The 23,156-nt window shown below is 32.0% G+C and overlaps 4 protein-coding genes across 5 annotated transcripts; 1 reads left to right on the top strand and 3 right to left on the bottom strand.

The window, feature by feature from the left end:
• Positions 1-16: 16 nt before the first annotated feature.
• Positions 17-2,913, bottom strand: LOC108812827 (U-box domain-containing protein 13). The gene is made up of 4 exons (XM_018585195.2): positions 2,525-2,913; positions 2,305-2,421; positions 1,564-2,016; positions 17-1,489 (listed from the first exon to the last, which is right to left on the bottom strand). The coding sequence occupies exons 1-4, from the start codon at positions 2,816-2,818 to the stop codon at positions 338-340; spliced, it is 2,016 nt and encodes a 671-aa protein (XP_018440697.1). The 5' UTR covers positions 2,819-2,913; the 3' UTR covers positions 17-337.
• Positions 2,914-11,858: 8,945 nt separating this feature from the next.
• On the top strand, positions 11,859-14,072 carry LOC108813832 (actin-12). 2 transcript variants are annotated; one of them, XM_018586503.2, is made up of 5 exons: positions 11,859-12,014; positions 12,446-12,514; positions 12,602-12,995; positions 13,148-13,761; positions 13,840-14,072. In XM_018586503.2, exons 2-5 carry the CDS (start codon positions 12,455-12,457, stop codon positions 13,903-13,905), a joined length of 1,134 nt encoding a protein of 377 aa, XP_018442005.1. In that variant the 5' UTR covers positions 11,859-12,014; positions 12,446-12,454; the 3' UTR covers positions 13,906-14,072. The 2 variants fall into 2 exon arrangements, with proteins under 2 accessions (XP_018442005.1, XP_018442006.1); XM_018586504.2 differs by lacking the exon at positions 11,859-12,014 and adding an exon at positions 12,040-12,119.
• Positions 14,070-15,516, bottom strand: LOC108813833 (uncharacterized). Its single transcript, XM_018586505.2, has 4 exons — positions 15,212-15,516; positions 14,984-15,106; positions 14,725-14,886; positions 14,070-14,647 (listed from the first exon to the last, which is right to left on the bottom strand). The coding sequence occupies exons 1-4, from the start codon at positions 15,352-15,354 to the stop codon at positions 14,173-14,175; spliced, it is 903 nt and encodes a 300-aa protein (XP_018442007.1). The 5' UTR covers positions 15,355-15,516; the 3' UTR covers positions 14,070-14,172.
• Positions 15,517-20,450: 4,934 nt separating this feature from the next.
• LOC108805315 (fasciclin-like arabinogalactan protein 4) lies at positions 20,451-21,937 on the bottom strand. Its single transcript, XM_018577333.2, has one exon. The coding sequence runs from the start codon at positions 21,858-21,860 to the stop codon at positions 20,586-20,588; it is 1,275 nt and encodes a 424-aa protein (XP_018432835.1). The 5' UTR covers positions 21,861-21,937; the 3' UTR covers positions 20,451-20,585.
• Between the last annotated feature and the right edge of the window lie 1,219 nt (positions 21,938-23,156).

The following is a 23,156-nucleotide window of genomic DNA, read 5'->3' as shown; positions in this document are numbered from 1 at the left end:
CTTAGTGCAATTTGGAAAGTGAACAGAGATCTTGTATTAAAACCAACACAAAACAAAAGAAAAAATAAGGCTTGTGGAATTTGATTACAAACATTAAAGTTTACAATGATACAAGTTGACGTCTATGTATGCATATTTGCTTTTCTCTCCTCAGGTCCGGATTGCTCCGTCCTTGCAGAGGTATCACCGTAAAGTTTTAAACAGAGTACAACAAGGAGGCCATCTTCTGCTTCTGCCGTCTACGGTGAAGCTTACCTCGAAGGAGAATAATAAAAGAAAAAGAAAGTTGGAATAATAACAGACGTACGTGGGAGAAATGACCTTTAGTAGCTTTTAATCAAGTCGCAGCAGCTTCTGTGGTGGATGTTGAATGTGTTGGTTCATCTTCTTCTTTAGTTTGTTCCTGAACAGCCGTCTCCTTCTGCTGTTCAGCTAGACGGCTTATACGTTCAAGCAACTGAGCTGCTTTTCTTTTCCCTCTATCTGTTCCGTTTCCTGCTAAATCTATCAATGGACCCATAAGTCCGAGTTTCTGAGCTTCCACCAGATGTTGTGGGTTGTCACCAGAACTGAGGTGAACTAGAACCGCAGCTGCGTTCTCTCTGTTTCTAGGCGAACCAGTCCTGATAAACTCCACCAGGCTCGGGACTGCGTCCAATGACCCTATGATCGCTTTCCCTTCGGGATGGCTCGAGAGAATGGCCAGAATCGCCAGCGCCTCGTCGACCATCCCGCTCCCGGGCTCTGTTAAGAGTCTAGTCAAGGTGGGAACCACTCCTGCTCGTATGGCTTTTCCTTTGTTTCCTTGGTAAATGCAGAGGTTGAAAAGTGCAGTAGCAGCGTCTTTCTTTCCTCTCTGCGTGCCTTCATTAAGCAGCACGACGAGCGGCGGGATCGCTCCCAAGACACCGATGGTCACTTTGTTTTCGTCAATCACCGAGAGACTGAAGAGGGTAGCAGCAGCATTCTCTCTAGCCTCCATGCTTCCTTTCTTGAGCACTTGAACTATCCCAGGGATGGCTCCAGCAGAGACAATGGCTCCCTTGTTGTTCTCACATATGGAGAGGTTTAGAAGAGCTGTCACGGAATGTTCTTGGATACGAGAATCAGGAGTTGCGAGGAGGCCAACGAGAAGAGGTATGGCTCCAGCTTCGGCTATGGCCACACGGTTGTCTGCGTTTCGTTTCGCGAGGAGGCGGATCTCCCCAGCTGCGGATCTCTGGTCCTCTGGGTTTCCGTAAGCCAGTCTCCACATAAGATCTTCGATCTTGTTGGCTTCTGCTGGGGAGGAGAAGGAGGATACTTTCCGGGGCCTAAAACTGCTGGGAGGTTTTGGAGGCTCAATATCATTGGCCTCGCACCACTGAGCTATGAGACTACGGAGGACATAGTTAGGTGTGAGGGTTGTGCTTGTCAGCGCTTGCTGTGTTTTTGGACATGTCGAATGCCCAGCTTCTATCCACTTCTCAATGCAGGTGCGTTCATAGGTCTATACACAAAAGAGAGAGAGATGATCAAACCTGAAGAGATAAAAAAATAAATTTGAAAGAACCTTGAAGTTACCTGCCCTGTTGAAACAATAACTGGATCTCTCATCATCTCCAGAGATATCGGACAGCGAAAATCATCGGGAACCACGGGTATCTTCTGACTCACAGCCGTGGAAGTTTGTCCATTGCTACTACTCGAGTTGATGACACCTACTTTCTGGTCCTCGCTGTTGTTGTCACTCTCCATCTGCACAAAATCCTTAATCCGCTTCAGCACCATTGTCATCTCCTCAGCGTCTCCCCCACCGCTCAAAGCAACCATTTCGTGCAGAGCCACTGATTCTTGAGCTAGGTCAGGAATCTCCATGAGCTGTAACTTCTTCGCAACCCGCTGCAGCGCAACCTGATAATCATCATCCACATCGCTGCTTTTGGTACACAGTGACTGAAGGTCTTGATATAGTTCATCGTCTGATGCATCTACTCTTCCTTTCGCTCGCCGAAACTGACTCAGAACCAGCTCAACCTGCAAAAACAAAGCAAACGTGCATACTCTACTCAGTACAATCCAGTTCAATACACATCTAACTAGGCCTAGAGATCCTAAACAGGACCGGATCTGGGCACAGCCGAATGAAACATTGGTCTTAGCCCCTAAAAATTTAAAGGTTTTTTTTATTTAGGAATAGGGTCTCAAATTAAGGAAAAATATTAAATCAAGCTTCTTAATAAAATGTTTACGACCCCAAAATCTCAGTTCCGGCCCTGACCATAAAATATCTTGATCCAACATCAACATCTGAAGATAATTTACCTGTTCTTTAACTTCATCAGATATGTCAAGATCCTCAAAAGGAATCTTACTTAAAGATTGTTCAAGCTGAACTGAAACCTCCAGCAACTTACTCGTCACTTGTTCCTTCTCCATCACCTAACAAACACACAACAAGCAAAAAAACGGATCAGTTTTTTTTTTTCACAGTGACGACGACTACACAGATCTAATCAAAAGCAGACGGCAAACGGCAAAAAACCAGATAGATCTTGCTCCCTCCGCTGCAGAACTTGAGATGATCCTTGGCCGAGGACAAGGCTTCTCTCAAGGAGACCAACGTCCCCAGTGTATCTTCACTCATGATGAGATCGTTGCTCTCTCTGATCTCCTCGAACATCGGAACAAGCAGCTTCAACCTCCTAGCTAGGTTGCTGCATAGCTTCTTCACCGTCGTGCGGTAATCGGAAACAGACGCAATCTCGTTCACCACATCGATTAAGCTCTGCGCGACGACGGTGACGGTGACGGAAACGGCAGCTTTCTCCTCCTCCATGGTTCCGCAGAAAGGAGGAAAATGTTTTCCCGTTTATTAGTGAGGACTTTTCCGCTAACGGCGTTGGCTTTTGCCTTTTGGTGTCGGCTCACGGGCAACTTGTGGTGCCTTTCTCTTTCGGCTTAACATCTAAACCGGATTAATTGTACACTCCAATACTATGCCACTTGACCGGTTTTTAGATTTTTTTTCTATCTTTGGGTTTAGAAAATACGGCCATCACAGAATCATACAAAAAATAATTAAACTAAAAAAATAATTAAATTGCAAAGTTAAAATTTTGTGAAATGATAGAATACATAATCAATTAATCAAAATATTTATATGATATTCATTTTGCTATAAAAAAATATGAAAACAACTAAAATTTATTATTAAAAATATTTTAATTCTTATTATAATTATTTAACTTATTTTCAATATGTTTTAATAGTGTATTAAGATATTTATAATATTACAAAACAATTTATAGTATAACTTTATTTACATCATAACTATTTACCACAACAAAATTATTGTTATTTATTTAAAGTTTTAAAATGTTATTAGCATATAATTTAATAATATAAAATGTTAATTTTGTAAAATTTTCCACGATAGTCTACTAAAACTCATTTTTCATTTAGTAAAAATTATCTTTATATATTTGTAGCAAAAATATAAACATGCGTTTTTACAGTCTTTTTTTATTCCACAACTTATTGATTTGTAAAATACTTGTGGAATCGTGTTTGAAATAGGATTCTACCATTCCGTAAGATTACCAATCAAAATCTATATTATTTTATAGAAAGAGAAATATTTATGCCGAAAGACTTGCTCCATATTTTTACACAAGGTAATTTTTTTAAATCTATTTTAGGACATAATTACACATGAGTTACTACCATAAATTTATGGAAGATAAAAGTTTCAGACAGATTTTTTTGTTGATACTCGATATTCGACGAGTAGAAATTTAACCGACGAGTAGAAATTTAACCGACTAATCTTTGAAGTCATATTCAATGATGGCATATAGATCTAGTTGTTCAGAAGATGAACTAATTTTTTTGTTTATATATTATTTTTAGTTAAAATGTTTAACTTTAGAGTTTAGACTTAGAAATTTTTTTTTTTTTTTAACTCTGTTACTTTTTCAGACGTTTTAAAAATTATTTTATCTATACATAATAATCTCAACCAAGAAACATTATAGAAGAATATACTTCATTTTAAGTTCAGCTATTCTTGGCACTTTTAGATTATACTAAGATATAACAAATTATGTCATGATTATATAAAACGGATTTTTTTAAATTTTATCTACTTAAATACTATTAGGGGCAAAGCCCCCACGCAAACGCGGAGGTCGTTGATGTAGTTGTTGCTCTATATCAGCTTGTGCGGGGGGGGGGGGGGGGGTCGTGTAGTTGTTGCTCTATCTCAATGTGTGCATGTATTCCCGTATTTATGAAGTTTTTGGTTTGCTGTAGTCATTTCTAAACCGTTCTAAATTGGTGTGATCATAAGGAAGCATCCTTGTAATAATCGTAGAGAGAGAATGACATCAACTTGATCATCAAGGAAGCATAAGAAGTATATTAACAGGAAAATAATAAGTGGGGCCTATAAGTTCGAATTTTCCTGTAAGTATGGATGTATAAATCTCTATAATGCATCCTGGAACATTCATCACTGAAGACCAACATTTTGCTACATCAGGTAATCCTGGAATACCGGGACTTGGTTGGAATGGGAGTGGAAAAGGAAATGGGATGGGAAACTGGGGTAGTTGAGCATCGGCAGACACTACAACACACACAACAACCATTAGGAACTAAACATGTTTAAGAGACATTATGACATGTGGGAGAAATAAGAAATATTTCTTCAAAAATATTTGAGTCTTTATCGAGTATTTATTTTGATTGATGAACATATTGTACAATCTTTTGTCAATTTATACTGAAAGAAAGGAAGCTAAGAAAACGTCTTTGTGTATCTATGTGAAAATTACATTTTTGAATAATACAAAGCAGAAACCGATGAAACTAACAACATTAATAATATATAACTGGTGAACTCTTAATCATGAAAAACTGATCAGACTAGGGAATATCACAACTCATATATGATAGTTTATCTTTTTAATCTGTAATTTTTCATAATTATGAAATATACGTGTTAAAATGGTTAATATATTGTAATAAAGTTTAATGTTATTTTTACATTATTAACCTATCAAAAAGATTCATTGAGTTTTATCAAAAAATTAATTTATCGAAATTGTTATAAATTTCAATTATATAGAAAACTTATTATAATAATATTGAAATGAACTTTATTCTGCGATATCGCAGAAAGTTATCTAATAATATTTTTTTAGCATAGGGCATGAAAATATCTTGGAACGGCTCGTTTGATTAACATGGAAAGTGGCAGAAACACCGGCGCCTTGGGAATTTATAATCGCAAGTTGCACGAATTGAATTCGGGGTGTCTCTGCAAATCTGCCGACATTCACTATCCTTCATACAATATTTCCCTGTATGAGGCCGCCCCTTGCATGTTTTCTGCCCTTCCACAATTGTTGGTGCTTCTTTTTATATATATATATATATGTATAAATATGTCAGGATTGATTATCAAATAATCTGAAATTTAATAAATAATATAATTTGCCATGTATATAATAAAGTCAATACTTACCAAAAGCAGAAAAGATAATAAGAACAACAAAGAGGAAGGTGATGATGGAAGCAAACTTAGCCATGCTATATTTTAATTTTTTACTTCTTCTTTTTTTTTTTAATTTGAAGTTATGTTATGTGTATTGTAAGAGGAACTGAACCTAAGATGAATTTATATTTATAATGACACGATGGCTAATTTAGTCTTTTACGTTTCATCCTACAATAAAGTTTAACCACAAGAATTGAAACACACATATATGATTTAGGTAATTAGAGGCAATTCTTAAACTTAAAATATATATACGAGAGAAAGATAGAAATCTTGTTTGTGATTGGACGCTACTTCCTAAAAACAATCATCTACCCGCAGCTCCTGAAATTCATAAATCTTCATCCTTAAGATAGATAACTAGATCTTGACCCGTACAGTTGTGCGGGTGATTATCTTATTTTTACACATATAATCATTTTTAACATAATTAATTTTATTACTTATCATATTACTAATTGTTTAATATAACATTTTAAAACACATAAATTTATAGTTCACATGCAATAATTTAATTTATTTGTTTTAAATTTTCAGTGATAGCGTATTTTAAATCATGTGATACAAAATTCTAAGTGAAAAATCTTATTGGTTAAAGATAAAATTTTATTGGTTAAAGATAATTTTTTTATTGAAAAGTACTATATTAAATTGATGCACAGTTTAATACAAAATTGAACATGAGTTTAGTTATAATTACAAAATTAATTAGATATTTTAAAACTTTGTTTAGTTAAAATGACATATAAATTTAATTTTAAAATAAACACAACATTAACTAAATATTTTTAAAAATTAAAGGAAAAATGAAATATACATTTATTTTAAATATTACTTAAATATTTAAAAGATTTATTTTAATGAAAATGGAATATGTATTTATATTGTGAATAAAAATATGAAAAGATTTTATTCAGATATAATTTCAGAGTATATATAGGAATATCTATTTGTTTTTTTTTGGAATAATAAAATTAGTTTAAATATTTATACATACATAAATTAATTGAAACAATTTTTAAGGGGTGGTCCAAATTAAAAAGAAATCACACATGAAAGAAGTCATGACTTTTGTTTTAATATATAAGAAAATAAACACAACATTAACTAAATATTTTTAAAAAACTAAGTGAAAAAAGAAATATACATTTATTTTAAATATTAATTAAATATTTAAAAGATTTATTTTAATGAAAATGAAATATGTATTTATATTGTAAATAAAAAGATGAAAATATTGTATTCAGATATAATTTCAGAGTAAATATAAGAATATCTATTTGATTTGTTTGTTTGGGAATAATTAAATTAATTTAAATATTTATACTTAAGTTAATTGAAACAACTTTCTAAGGTATGGTCCAAATTTAAAAAATCACACATGAAAGAAGTCATGACTTCTATTTTAATATATAAGATTTTATCCCTAATGAAAGATTTCAAATTAGTATCACATCGAAAGTTAAAAAAAAAGTTTAATATATAAAAAGAAGTCTAACTCTACTTAGTATAAAACTTTTTGGAAAGAAGTCATTTTCTTATGTGTCAGAACAGTTATTACATAGCTACCCTTAATAAAGAAAAATATATTTTATTTTTCCATTAGTAACAATTATTTTTATTTCTTTTTTTCTCTTAATAAAATTTAAATAACTTTATAACTAACTTTTTTGTCAAAACACATAAATAAGAAAAATGAATATTTTATAAATTATAAACTTATAGTTTTTATTGATAAACGAGTTTAAATTTTGTTACCTTTTATTTTTCCCAAAAACATAAATAAAAATAAAATATCTAGAAAATTTTAAAATATATTAAAAATGTATATTAAAATAACTTCAAAAAATTGAAAAAATAAAATAATTTAGTCATTCTTTTTATATAAGACAATAGTTCTTTATTATGAATGTTTTATCAAATGATTAATTATAAAATGTTTTCTAAAAAATTAACTCATCATCAAATTTCACATGTTTAAAAAAATATTAACTACATAGATGATATTAATGAACGAAAAGTTATACCTAAATACCATTATTGATAATTATTTTATTTCTCTTTTTAATAAAAAATTAATTAGCTTTTTAACTTGAATTTCTTTCTTTTTTTAACAAAGCTTAAACTTCCTTTCTCACAAAAGAACATTAATAATTCGAGTAAATATTTATAAAATATAAAAGGACTAGTGTTTCATCCCGTACTACGTACGGGATAAAGAATTCCTTAAATTTATTATCAATATTAAGATATATTAGCACCATACCTGACTATCTTACACTATAGTGCACACGCTTTGAAATGAGTTACTCACTTACTCTCATTAAGAGAAACATCTGGTTCACGATCTGAGACTTTATATTAATTTGTATGAAAAGGTGGCAGGACGAATATGTCTGATAATAACATTGAACAAACTGCAGTTCAGAAAAAAAAACATTGAACAAACTGTAAAATATACAAAAACATAAGACACAATGAAGATCAATGCTTGTGGGGGAAATGCAAAGCTAGTTTGTAATAAAAATTTGATCGAAAATATGAAAAAGCAAAGATAGAACTCTAAAATTTGCAGAATCTATTACCTTTTCTATTGGACGTTATTTCTTTTTGCTACGTAGTGCTTACAAAAAAATTTGAGACATAACTGAATTCCGAATATCTCCTCATTGGTAGACAGTGATCTTATTTTCCTGTATTTTTCTTTTGAAAAAATAAGCTTTGTATAGCCCCTTCTTGCTTTTAAAAAAAAAAACTTGGAATCAGCAGTTTAATTAAGTGACATATTCTATCTGAATCACGCTAAAAGAGTCAAATGATATAGATTTGGGAAGAATTGACAAATGACCACAAGTACAGTAGTCACAAACCTCTATTGATTTTGGCTGATGCACTGAAAATCTGGGAAAAAAATTGATGAAGAATATGAAACATAGAGAAGAAGGAAGAGAAAAGCAAGAATAAAGAAGTTGAAACTGTTAGATTTTGTGCTATGGTTTTGGAGTTGCGTACGTATGACAAAGTGGTCCTGCGCTCTACTTTTTATGTTTTGGTGTTTATCCAAGTCTGCAGTAAGCAAAAAAAAAGTCTGCAGTAAGCAAAGATGATTTCTACACTGAACAATAAAAAATTTTATGCGATATTGTTACTCTGCGTTTGCAGAAAAATTTATGAACTCATTATGTTAAAAAAAGTTATGAACTCATTACAAACCACCGTAAATACCTGCAACAAAATAGAATCTCCTCACGTACCAGTATCAATCTCTTTCCGACATAATTTAAACTCGACCACGATCCAACTGTTGCTTTGAGAAAGGTTCAAAGAAGACTGCATTCCACTGTTCGATATAAATTTTTTTGATCATGCACTTTTAAGAAGTAATCCAGATGATGAATAATAAAAACTTTGAATTGGTATAGATAGAAGAAAGTAGATATTGAAAGAACCCAGTCGAGATCAAATTGAAATTTTAAGAAAGATGAAATGATCTCTGGTTTGATAACAGAGAAAAAGGAAATTATATAGGAGAAGTAAACTTTTTTTTTTGAAATACAGGAGAAGAAAACCGTTTGAAATCGTGGTAATAGAAAGGAGTTGATTATTAGAAAGGAGTTGCTGAAAATTAGGGATATAAATATTTATTCTTTTGTTGATTTTTTTTTAATTAAAAAACAGTTTCCACTTGTCAAGATTTTAGTGGAGAGGCGACTTGCGCTTTAGTATATAGGGGATATATTATACAGAACAAAATTTATTTTTCTTTTTCTTTATATTTATCAAAAATCATAAACAATAAAGAAATATCTATAAAATTTTAAAACATAGACATATATTTTATCAAAATTACATATCTATATATATATATACTATACTAAAAGACAAATATCCTTAACTCTCAAGCTATCCACGTCACTTAATTAAATCAACCAATTAAAAATCATTAAGATGCCAAGTCATTTCTATACATCTGAATAAATCGGCCTGCTTTGGTATCCACTTACTTTCTATTTCTATGTGTCCAAGGCTTTAAGAAGCCGACTGCCCACGTTAGAATCCAAGCCTTTTATTTTTCATTCTCTGTGCGGACTTGACGGATTCACTTTTGTTTTTATCTGAAGAAGAAAAATGTTATTCAAAACTCAGTTCTTCGACTGTTCATCTTCCTCCACTTCTCTCTTTCTCATAAAAGCCCTTCTTCACTGCAACAAAACTGATCCTTCAAACCGTTTCAAATCCCTTCTCTTTTCACTCTATATAAGTACATCAAGTAATCTCTTCCAAAATTGCAAAATCCACTTAGAGCAATAAATCTACAGTCTCATTAATCTTGGTGGGGACTCATAGGCGATCTGATCTCTATGGCAAGCTCAATATTCAGTTCTGATTTCCTCAGATCAGTTCTCTCAGGTTAGGATTCTAAACGATTCGTTTGATTAATTCATAATGCTAATTGTTGAAGCTTGGAGAAGTAAGTTCAATTAAATGATGCAATTTTCTATTGCTGCAGCTAATAAATTTAAGTTTGTCAAAGAATACTGTCTCTACTTGTGTGATCTCGATTTTGTTGTTAGTAAATGTTTTATTGTTTTCGTTGTGAGACGAAGAATATGGTAGGAAAGTGTTTTGTGTTTTAAGTATTGAAATACTAATGATTGTTTACGTTTGTTTTTAAATTAGTGTGGCTTTTGTTAAGTCGGAGCCAAAGCGCCAGACATCTTCATGCGCTGGACAAGGAAATCAAACAGTACATCACACACCTTGGAGGAAGACATAATAAAAAAAAATTAAAATTTTATAAAATTAAATAATTTTCTAAAATTTTAACAAAATAAAAATAACTAAAATTTTAATAATAAATAAAATTAAATTTAAATAGAAAAGAACTAAATAAAAAGTTCAATTTTTTTAAAAAAATAGAAAATTCAAAATAGTCTTTTTAATTATAATATTTTTTCAAAAAATATATCATATCATCATGGACAATAACAATTTCAAATATATCACTAGTTACAATGATGGTTTCTGATTTTTATTTAATTTATGAGTTTTTATTAAATTTTAAGATTTTTGTCTAATTTTCTGATTTTTATTTTATTTTTTGTTTATTTTAATTATTAAATAATATTATTTAAAATATTAGTATTTAATTAGTAACATAATCAAAAATTAAATAAAAATCAGAAATTAAACAAAAATCATAAAATTTAATAAAAACTTATAGATTAAATTAAAATCATAAAATTAGAAAAAGAATCAGAATATTAATTAATATTTAGAAAATTAAAATTCAAAAATAAATGAGATCATATTAAAAACGGAAAAATAAAAGAATTCATATATTTCAAAAAAAAATGAAAATTCAAAAGTTTGAAAAAGATTTTTCTGTCATTTTCAACGATGGTGTTAGAAACTATCATTGGAGATATGACAATTATCGTCATTATTAATGGTTATGTGAGAAACCATCATTGTCACTAGTGAATTTTGAATTTTGAATTTTCTATTTTCCATTTTTTAAAAAAATTGTGAACTTTTTATTTAGTTCTTCTCTATTTAAATTTAATATAATTTATTATTAAGTTTTGGTTATTTTTACTTTATTAATATTTTAGAAAATTATTTAATTTTAAATATATTTATTTAATTTTCTAAAATTTTAATTTTTTTCATTTTTTTCATTTTTGTAACTTTTATTAAAAATTTTGATTTTTATTTATTTTTGGATTTATTTATTTATTTATTTATTTATTTATTTATTTTGTTTATTTTATTAATTAAATAATTATTTTTGAAAAAGATCAACTTTTTGCTTTGGAAGTATTTTATGATACAAATGTCACTTTGAAGGTTAAAAGTGATGGTGAAAAAACTTCAAAGTTTAAAGTGTTAGTAAGTGACACTTTGAAGGTTTTTATGCGATTTTCTCCTATTTGTTTTAATAATTAAAATTAAGGGTATTAAAAACATTTAGTCCATTAATAAATGTCATTTTATAACTTTCTCCTTGTGCTATTCTAGAGAAGATAACTTTAAAAGTCCTATTACGAAGAATTACCCTTTTCTGTTGGTACTTTATAATATAATTTCTCTAAAATAAATGATAAGTTGATAAGTATTTAAATAATACTCCACTTCTGATTTGCTCTTGGACAAGATTCAAAGCGATGGTTTTATATGTTTACGGAAAGGCCTAAAAGATAAAAAAAAAAGGCCCAAAGAGGGTCACGCTTTCCGCCAGTAACCCGATTTTTCTGGTAAAAAACAAGATTAACCTTCTATCAGATCGGTATTTCTCTGAATTTTTCGAACCAAAAATAGATGGACACGTGTCGTTACAGGCTGAAATATTGGACTAAGGAAGAAAACTAACGGTTTAGGCCAAAAATAGATGAAAACTAACGATATTAAGGGACAAATACGGGCGTTTCAAGCAATCTTTCTCTTCTTCTTAGCTGCATAAATTCATCAGGTAGAAGTTATTTCATTTCTTTATTGGTTTTCAAAAATCTCTATAATTTAATTTCAGATTGTGTCGAGTATTTTAGATTAATCCTGTAAGGTAGCATTTTCCCAGGTATATCAACGTTAGTGGGTAAAATGAACGATCATCTAGAAAGGGAAAAAATTCAAAATGTTCATATAGATTTGATACTTTTTTTGATTTGGTAATAACTATTGCACAAAAAAAAAAGATTTGGAAATAACTAATGAAATTGATTTCAGAAATGCGAGACTTCTCAATTTGAGCAATGTACTGGTTTTATATTATAATTGTTTTAGATTTATATATATTTGCTTGACTTGTTACCAATGGTTTTATTTATTTGATTTCTTTTCTATTTACTAATCCGTTCATTCTCTGTGTATAATTGAATTGATATGTTTCTTGTGTTGATGTAGTTTTAACAAATGGCAGACGGTGAAGATATTCAGCCACTTGTTTGTGATAATGGGACTGGAATGGTCAAGGTAAACAAAGAAAGGTCTCCGGTATTATCTAGTATTTACAGATAGATCCATTAAAGAGTTAAGCAATTCAACTCTCTTGCCCCCTAGGCCGGTTTTGCAGGTGATGATGCTCCTAGAGCTGTATTCCCGAGCATCGTTGGTCGTCCGCGTCACACGGGAGTGATGGTTGGAATGGGACAAAAGGACGCTTACGTTGGAGACGAGGCACAGTCCAAACGTGGTATCTTGACTCTCAAATATCCGATCGAGCATGGAATCGTCAACAATTGGGATGACATGGAGAAGATTTGGCATCACACATTCTACAACGAGCTGCGTGTTGCCCCTGAAGAACACCCGGTTCTGCTAACCGAAGCGCCTCTCAATCCAAAGGCTAATCGTGAGAAGATGACACAGATCATGTTTGAAACATTCAACACCCCTGCTATGTATGTCGCCATTCAAGCTGTTCTCTCCCTATATGCCAGTGGCCGTACTACTGGTCAGTACACTTATAACCATGTTTCTTTCTTTCTTGACCAACACGCTGCCTAAGTTACTTTAGTCAGTTCAGTTTATTTAGTAATTAAAGATTGATTTCTGAATAAAAGTTTGGTTTTTGTTTTATTTCTATTGCATTTTCTTTTTGGTTAGGTATTGTGTTGGACTCTGGAGATGGTGTGAGCCACACGGTTCCAATCTACGAGGGTTATGCTCTTCCACACGCAATCTTGCGTCTCGACCTTGCAGGTCGTGATCTGACGGACTACCTCATGAAAATCCTGACAGAGCGTGGTTACTCCTTCACCACAACTGCTGAGCGTGAAATCGTTAGAGACATGAAGGAGAAGCTCTCTTACATTGCCTTGGACTACGAGCAAGAGCTCGAGACTTCCAACACCAGCTCATCTGTCGAAAAGAGCTTCGAGCTGCCAGACGGTCAGGTGATAACCATCGGGGCAGAGCGTTTCCGATGTCCCGAAGTCCTGTTCCAGCCATCGATGATCGGAATGGAAAATCCAGGGATCCATGAAACTACTTACAACTCGATCATGAAATGTGACGTGGATATCAGGAAGGATCTTTATGGGAACATTGTGCTCAGTGGTGGAACCACAATGTTCGGTGGGATTGGTGATAGGATGAGTAAAGAGATCACTGCTTTGGCTCCAAGCAGTATGAAGATCAAAGTGGTGGCTCCACCGGAAAGGAAGTACAGTGTCTGGATCGGTGGCTCTATCTTGGCTTCCCTCAGTACTTTCCAGCAGGTAAACTCTAATCTTGTTACTGTTTTGGTTATAATTGTGATAATTTTTTACACCAAAAATGTGTTTCAAACTGTGCAGATGTGGATTGCAAAGGCTGAGTATGACGAATCTGGACCGTCGATTGTCCACAGAAAGTGCTTCTGATCAAATTCACCAAAGTGATTAATCATTTTTTTTCATCCTAAAGCCAGTTTCCATCATTGTTTACCTGTCTTCTCTGTGTTTTCGGTTATTCTTCTTCTTCATTTGTTTACTATTATATAATCTTGCTTTTGAAGTAAATCAAGTTAAAAAAAAACACATATCAGTAACTAACAGAGTGTTATTATTATATTTGTATACATTTTGGTATACAAACATTACATTACATACATGCCGAGATTTCATTTATAACAATATTCAACTTGTGTTCTAATCAAGCAATGAGACGATATGCTTATTTTCACCATCCGTAAATGGATGGTTCTCTTCTTCTTCTTCTACTAGATCTTGACCCTCCTTTTTATCACAACCCAAAAGTGGGTTTATCTCTGTGTTCTCCTCATCTTCAGGATCCATATTTTCTTTCATACTCTTTCCGGATTCCTCGTTCCCCTCAATCACCAACGGCTGAGGGAAGTGGACGGTGACATTAGGAGAAACCATTGTGTTGTTGATCTCTTGGTCATCTTCAATGTACTTGGTGAAGTTGGAATTGCATTTCCTATAGGTTGAAGATTCTTGTAGGACTTCATTCTTTGATGGCTTGCGGTTGAAGCTACCAAAACCTTGAATCCCTCGAGACAGCTCGCGAGCTCGCTTCCTCTCTTCCTTGAGCAAATCTCCTTTCTCAAGTAGCTTCAAAACCTTCTCTGATTTCCTCCTAACAGATAGTCCCCAATTGAACCTGCACCATAAGACAAAACTTATCGCAGTTAGATTTCTTTTCAGACATCAAACACATGTTCCACCCTTAAACCTTACCCTTTCTCGTCGATCTGTTGGAAGGTTTGCATTTGCGAGATAACATGTTTATCGCCTTGAAACTCATCTGAGACGCTCTCTGGTCCATGAGTGAGCAAATGTTCAACAACTATGAGTGAGTTATAAGCCATTCTCCAGTTCCTCTGATCAAACTTTGCCAATCTATTTACACCAAACAACAACAAAGCTCCATAACTCAGTAACATAATACATGTCTTGTCTTAAATAAATATAAAATAAGGATTAGTGAGATTGGGACCTTTTGTGCAAGACATTGACAATCTGCAAGTAATCTTCAAACTCAAAAGCTGCCTTCGAAATGGATCCTAAGGTTTGTGTGTTTGGTCCACATGACTCTCCATCCGTAGCTTCCTCAGTCAATCTTACATACACATAGATTTGTAATAAATCCATCGATCTCATGAGTCAAAGAAGTACCTCTATATTACAAGAGAAGCAAAAGAAAGAAAAAAGAAAGGAAACTAACAGTTGAAGAGGAGTAACGTCGGTGAGAGCTAAACGCGCAGTTTTGAGCTTTTCTTTGAAGAAAAAAGAAGCTTGCTTCTTCAAATCAAGAAATGAAGGTGTTCCCATGCCGATGCTGCTTCGATTTTTGCTCATCATCGACATCTCTCTTCAAATTAATTCTCAGTTTGCATATGAGGCTGAGGGAGAGAGTGGGTTTCAGCTTTTGTCTATGATTTCTAGATTGGTCATTGAATAAAGAGACAAACTAAAAAAAAAAAAATCAAGAAAAGTCCAGATCTGTGATAGAAAAAGGTCATGAGTTTGAAAATTTGAACGATCGTATATACTTATTAATATTACTGCTACATGGGAAAAGTCAGCATTATAGTACCAACATACAATTACTTCCACATTTATTTCCTAACCGATCTGATGTGATTCATTCTATAAATCAAAATTCGTAACTACCCACAAGTATTTTTGTAACTAATAACTCGATTTAAAATAAACTAGATTTTGATCCGCATTTTCGAAAACACAGTTTTGATTTTGAATAAAAATGTTAATTGGTATTAAAAATCATTTTTGAATTTCATCTACATAATTATGTTAAAACTAGATGTTCAGTGTTTTTATATTTGATCCCGAAGGTTGAACCGATAAATCCAATAATTCGTATATAATCAGGTTCAAATTAATGAATTTTTTATTTAAAAATATGATAAAAACCCGGTAACAATGTAAATAATTATCATTGATTTACGATCCAATACTGGTTGACTTATTAAAAATACAGAAAATGATAATATTTCTAAAATTAAGTTTTATATTTTAAATTGTACATAATATATTAATCTAATGTACTTATAGAACTTTTCTAAGATTGTAAACATATCAGAAAATATATATATATATATAATATATATATTATATATATATATTTTATAATGTTTTGGAAAATTATCAACTACTGATTTTATTGGTCAGCAAAATTTTCCAGGTAAACACAACTTTTAAATGACTACTAGATCGACTGGACGGATCTTTATTTTTATGATATATATAAACATTTCAAAAATTACAGTCTAATAGTTTCAGTTTTACTAACTAAGTAAACTGTTTAATTACTGTATTGTGTAACACGGACGTTACTGAAATATTGTGAACGGTAAACACTTTAACACTAGTTTTACAAAGTTATATACCTTAAAACAATTTAGTCATATTTTTGAGTTAATTTATACTAACCTATTTGTTTTGTTTTTTTTTTGAAAATTATTTATTTTCACAGTAGTTTTCTATTATTAATTTTATGATATTTTGTTTTCTTGAAAATTTTATGTAGCAAATTAATATATACTATATATTACAGTTAATGATTTTATTTTCACCCGCAAAGGGAAAACCACCATAAGTTGCACAAAAAGTATTGTAGTTCACTTTATTTTATATAAAAACGAATAAAAATCTAGATTGGAATGTTAGATTTGTAGAGAATCACAGTAGATTAGTTTTTTTACAACTTCATGAAGAACCCTAAAGATGCTAGAAGGGTTATTGTGAGGATTGGTTTGGACCCACAAGAAGCTAATGATTTTTCAAATCATTTCCTGGTTATTAATAGGCTAATGTGGTAATTAATCAATAGAATCTTTGTTTAATTACTATTTTGTGTGATTAAGATAAACTGGCTATTATTTGCAAAATGGTTTCGCATTCGAGCTCATGTTAAAAATTAGTCTCATTAATCATTTATGTTCTTAATGAATAAACAATCTAAATTAGCTAAAATAAAAATTAAAATATTTGATTAGATAAGCGATTGAAATTAATAATAATAAAAATTATCCAAAATCTAAAATATATATTCTAAAATAAAAAGATACTTCTTTTATATATTTTGATGTTATCCAAAAAATATTTTAATAAAAAAATAAAAATTTAAAAACAGTAAACAGTAAAACATATAACTAAATAATAATCAAGTAATTTATTTCTATATAATTAGAAAGAGAATACTGAGTGATTTTTAAGATCTATTTATTAATAAGGAATATAATGTACAAAGAAGTTTAAAAAAAAATATAATACTTAATAATTTTCAAATGAAAACATGAATAATTAATTATTATAATTTTTAATATTAATATATGTACTAATAAGTAATTATAATATGTTTATGCCCGCATGTGTGGTTTAAACACTTAGTTATGGATAAATACTGTTAATACCAATTGTTAATATCTATTTAATAATTACATGTTCTAAATATCATGATAATTATATATTTAAAATAGTATATAGGTTAATGTTTATTAATTATTTTTAATATATATATATATATGTATGTATACATATTTTTTAAAAGAATTAGATAATAATATTTGTTAAACTAATGATTTATTCTAAAATAATGGAGAATATACATTGTTTAGGAGCTATTATTTTGCTGAGAAGTTTTAAGTTTGTGTATAGCTTTTGATTTAAGATATGTACTAGATTTTGATCCGCGCTTTTAAAGCGCGGGTTTATTTTCTTTTATCTTTTTTTAAATTGACAAATATTTAATAAATGTCATATTTTCATATATTTGTTTTTTTTTATAAAAGACTTAAGCTTTTTATCTTTCTTTATCGTGTTTCATTTTAAATGAGTATAGGCCTGATCACAATATCCGGACCCGAAGAACCAACCCAAAACCGACCCAAAAATCAGGGTCCCAAACCCGATCAGACCCGGAGTAAATATCTGAATGAATTCTAAATTGCTATATCCGAAGAACCGATCCGAACCGAAAACCAAATGAGTACCCGAAGATACCCGAAATGTGAATATATATCTAAAAATATATGTTATAATTATATTTATAATTATTTTAATATATAAATTAATATCATAAGTTAACTATAGTAGTCATTTTTAATACTTTTGAGTATTTTTGGATAAAATATGATAGTTTGGATAAAAGTTTACCCAAAAAAAACTGTATAGAATGGATATTTTTGGTTACTTTTGGTTACTTTTGAGTAATTTGGATACAAAAATTTGAACTGAATCGGATACTTTGGTTACTCTGAGTATAAATAACCTAACCCGTTTTAGATATTTTGGTTATTTGGTTATTTTTCAGGTTCTTATGCATGAGAACCGAACCCACCCGGACCCGGAAAGATCTGACTCGAACTCGATCCGAAAAAAAATAAAAATTGAATCTGATTTGTTAATCGGTCCAAATGGCCCAAAAGAGATGATGTGGGCAATGGGCTGGATTTAAAAAAAGCGACCCAATATAGATGTGTTATTAATATTCTTTGATTGCCCTCAATGAAATATGCAATGTTATTAAAGAAAAGAGTATTTTTAGTAAAAAATCCAATATGATCCTGCGTTAATAGTATAGATATATGCTTATCACATGTTTATATTAATTAATGATATATAATAACCAAATAAAATATTTAAAAAGTTTATCAGATAAGTTTAGAAATACAACGTAAAATTTTTAAAATAGAGTAAATAAATAAAACTACTCAAATTATTGAAAATATTGACAAATAAGCAAAAGACACTAAAACTATTGAGAAGTTGACACATAAGCCAAATCACCAACTGAAAATATTAAAAATATAATAGATAAGTTTAAAAATACAACATATAAGTAATTTAAAACAGAATAAATAAATAAAAATTACTAATTGAAATTATTAAAATATTGACAAATAAGAAAAAAACCTACAACTATGGAGAAATTGATCCATAAGCTAAATCACTTTATCAATAATAGTATATATTGGTTTCATACTCAAACGTATCAACACATAAGCTAAATCACTTTATTTTTGTTTCAAAATAAGTGTCATTTTCGATTTTTAATGTAAAATTTATTGATAGCATTCTCTATTCTATTTTTCTATTTGTTTAAATATGGTTAGGTATATTGGTAATAGTGTTTTTATTTTGAAAATGTGTAAAATTAGATGTTCTCTTAATATGTGTGTATATACCTAGAAAGATAACTAATATGAAATGGAGGAAGCATTTAATAGATAATGCATTTGTTAGTTAATCAGTCATAAGAATCATGTAACATACCAATTTTTAACTATATATCAGTCGTACAAATCTCCGAAAAGGATTTAAAATCATAATTATCCATATTCGTATTCATAAATACCTGTAACCGCATCCGTATGGCTGTTACACCGGTGACCGGTCAGACCCTGTATATCTTAGTTGAAAACGAATTGTGCAGTTAGGATATTTTTTTTTGTTTGGAGATTCGATTTGAGACTCATTAGTAGCCTAAAAGGAGTTAGTAAAGAAAATAAATAAATTGTTTTTATAGAAACTATAGAGCGGTTAGTACGGTACTAGTGTGTGAGCGACCACAGAGTATGACATCTTCTCTTCACCCAGTGAGTGAATACGGAAGCAGTAGATCTGACCGTACACCCCCATGCGCGCGGACGGAAATTAGATCTGAAGATCCGACGGCTCTGGACGCCCTGAAAATCTAGCGTGAAACTGATCTGAGAGATGGTAGATTTGGACACCGTCGGTGCACAAGTTAGTAGGACCTACACAACTGTCAAGCACTGAATATATTCTGCTGAGTACTTTCTATTGAAACTCATCACTTCCCAAATATCTATAGCGTTTTGTTATATATCCACGTATTCACACCTGGCAGAAATGGAATTATTATCCGTGATTGCATTATCGCAATTGTTTGGGGAAAACAGTAAACAGAGAGAATGAATATCAGACAAAGTAATAAGATACGTGATGACTTGGTTACATGGTGAAGTAAAACGCACCAAGAGTCCTAAATTGTTTTTTTTTTTGTTAACTACAGATTTTGATATCATTGAAAAGAAGTAAGGAGTACAAAATTTTTTTAATGTTTAAATATATTGGTCAAAAAGTCAACTTTTTCCATTTCAAAATGATCCATGTTTTGAAAAAAAAAATTTGTTTCTAGAAAATCAAGAATTTACATTTTCAATATATGTTACAATGACAAATTATAAACTTCAAAGACATTAATTTTATTTACTGAATTTTGATTGATTAAAAATTATAGAAAAGAGCTAAATACAAAAAATAAATAAATTTATTGTCAAAATTTTATGTGTTTTTTTAATAATTGTGAAAACTTTAGAATGTACAGTATTAGTCTGAAACAGAATGAGTATTTAAATATCATTTGCTTACAATTTACCAGATCGATTGAATTAATTACAGGTAAAAAGACGACATCAAAGTGAAAATGACTCATTTTATATATCAGCGAGTTGCTTTTTTCGCTAGAGTTACTAAAATAACATTATGACCGTAAATAAATGGAAAAACTTTAATATATGGCAAAACATAATGGAATAAATACGAAAAAATCATACCAGAAAAGCACAACAAAATGCTATACACCAACACAAGTACGAGAAAACAGGAGTCCTTATTACCGTACTCGAGGAAACTACCTCACCCGGAGGCGCTACTAATCTCGACTGCTGATCATTGGAACCCTCCGGAGACAAAGAAACTTCTCGCGGAGGAGTTGTCGTGGCGGGAGTACTCACGGCTTGCCCCGGTTTTGGAAACAGCTCCTTCGGCAAAAGCACTTTGGATACTCCAAAGACGGAAACCGGGTTCTGATCAAAAGCCGTCTGAGTCACAGCAGCTAAAACCAAACCCGAATTGATGGTTACGATCGATCCATTGACCCGGGAGATGTTGAGAGTGTATGAACCGGCTCCCATTTTCTCAGTAGCTAATGTCGGGTTAACCGGATTGGTTATGGATTCGAGCGAACCGAGTGTGTAGTACGAGTTGAGGACGTGGAATTTGAGGACGATGGCTTTCTTATCCGCCGGCAACGACTGGAGGTTCTCGTTCTCGGGGAGATCGGAGAAAGCGGAGTCGGTGGGGACGAAGACGGTGATCCCGGCGCCGTGAACGACGTCCTCTAGCTCGGTTATGACTCCGGAGGCGACGAGGAGGGAGAGAGCGACGTTGAAGTTGTGACCGTTGATCAGGATCTGCGTCAAGTTGATTCTCGCCGGAGGAGGAGACGTTCCCGACGCCGGCGGAATGAGAGTCTCGGAGGCGGTGAGATCGATTCCGGCGGGGACGAGGAAGGAGTCGACCGAGAGGACGGTTATGTTGGGAGGTTTGGTTTCGAGGAGCTTCAGGACATTGACTGACTTGGACGAGCCTGGGGATCCGATGGTGACGGAGCCGGAAGCCGGGTCGCGCGTGACGTTAACGGATCCGGATCCGGCGTAGACGTGGCCGGAGGCTTCGTAGAGGGTTGTGACTGCGGATCCGGAGGGTGAGATGCGGCGGAGATCGGAATCGGAGAGGAACTGGAGCAGGACGTTGAAGCGGAGGAGATCTGCGAGTTTGGGAGGGGATAGGCGGCGCGTGAAGTCGACGGAGGCGGAGGAGAAGTGGGAATTGGGAACGGCGAGGAGGGTGAGTGAGTTTCTGCCGGAGAGTTCGGAGGCGATGCCGGAGGAGACGAGGAGGTTGGAGAAGGAAGAGAGATTGGGGAAAGAGGATAGGACGGTGGTGACGTTGATGGCGGCGGCGGTGGTGGAGAGGAGGAGGAATAGTAAATAGACGGAAGCAGGAGAGGCGAGATGGGAAATGAAATTCACGGTCGCCATTATTTTGTTGAGATAGGTAATGAGAGTGGTAAAGAGTAGGAAGTTGATGGAGAGAGAGAGTGAAGTGTTGATGTGGTCACAGGTAGGGGTGGGCAAAATATCCGTAAATTTTGATTCGATTCGTTATTCGTTTCGATTCGATCCGAAAAATCCGAATATCCGTAACTTAACAAATCGAAGCAAATACTAAAATTCAATATCCGTCAAAGACGAAGCAAATCACAAATACTAATATTTTTAAAAACAGATATCCGATCCGATCCGTTATATAAATATATATGTATACATGTTTATAAAATTATATAATATATATACTTTTATATCTCTATATAAGTTTTATAATGATTTTATTCACTAAATTAATTATTTAGCTATTAAATTTTTTGAAAGTATATAGTTTTTTTGAAAAATTATGATGAAATATTATTATTTTATTATATTTTCTTCTTTTTTTATTTTTATTTATTTTTTTAATTTTTTATTATTTTTTTACGGATCGAATCGGATAACCGGCAAAAATTCGAATATTCGCGGATATCCGGTGCACCGGATATCCGAAGAGTTACGGATCGGATCGAATCGAAAAATCGAATATTCGTAGGGAACGGATCGGATCACGGATATCCTTAAAAATCCGGATATCCGCTCCGTGCCCACCCCTAGTCACAGGATGTGTGGTTCGCTGGCTATAACCGGTAAGAGCCGGTAGGTCCGGTATTCGATGAGCTCAATGGTATTAATGGAAGCAGCAAAAAGAAGTCGTGGTGGTTCTTTGTATATTTGTGATCAGTGGGGAAGCCATGATTTTTATAAAAGTCCCTGTAAATATACTAGCATGATTGTTTTTGGTTTTGCTTTAGTTCTTGTTTTTTTTTTTTTCAAAACCATTTTCCGTCAAGTTTTAGTTTTTATTTTTGTAAAATCCATTTGATTTGCCAATCAAGATTTAATAAATAGATTTCCTAAAATTTAGGGGAACTAGTTTTTGAAAAGTTTAACCAATTGATGGAAAAAAAAACAAAAACCAAATATTGTGAGCTTTGATTGAAAAAAAACGATTTTTGTTGTTCTTGAAACTACTATATTTTAATTAACTAATAATAAATTTCGTAAATATAAATTTCGCATACAAGTATTTGTACATTAGATATCATTTAAACAATAATGTGAAATAATTTATTTGTGTTTCATATCTGTAAAATAAATTAATATATTTTATAAGTAATATTAATTAATTGTAAACAATTAGTTAATAATTAATATAAATAAAATTATTGAACAATTTGAATAACTATT

The sequence above is a fragment of the Raphanus sativus genome, chromosome 6, assembly GCF_000801105.2.
Source record: "Raphanus sativus cultivar WK10039 chromosome 6, ASM80110v3, whole genome shotgun sequence".
Taxonomy (NCBI): Eukaryota; Viridiplantae; Streptophyta; class Magnoliopsida; order Brassicales; family Brassicaceae; genus Raphanus; species Raphanus sativus.
The sequence above is the reverse complement of the archived record's forward strand: the minus strand, read 5'-3'. Positions and strand labels throughout refer to the sequence as shown.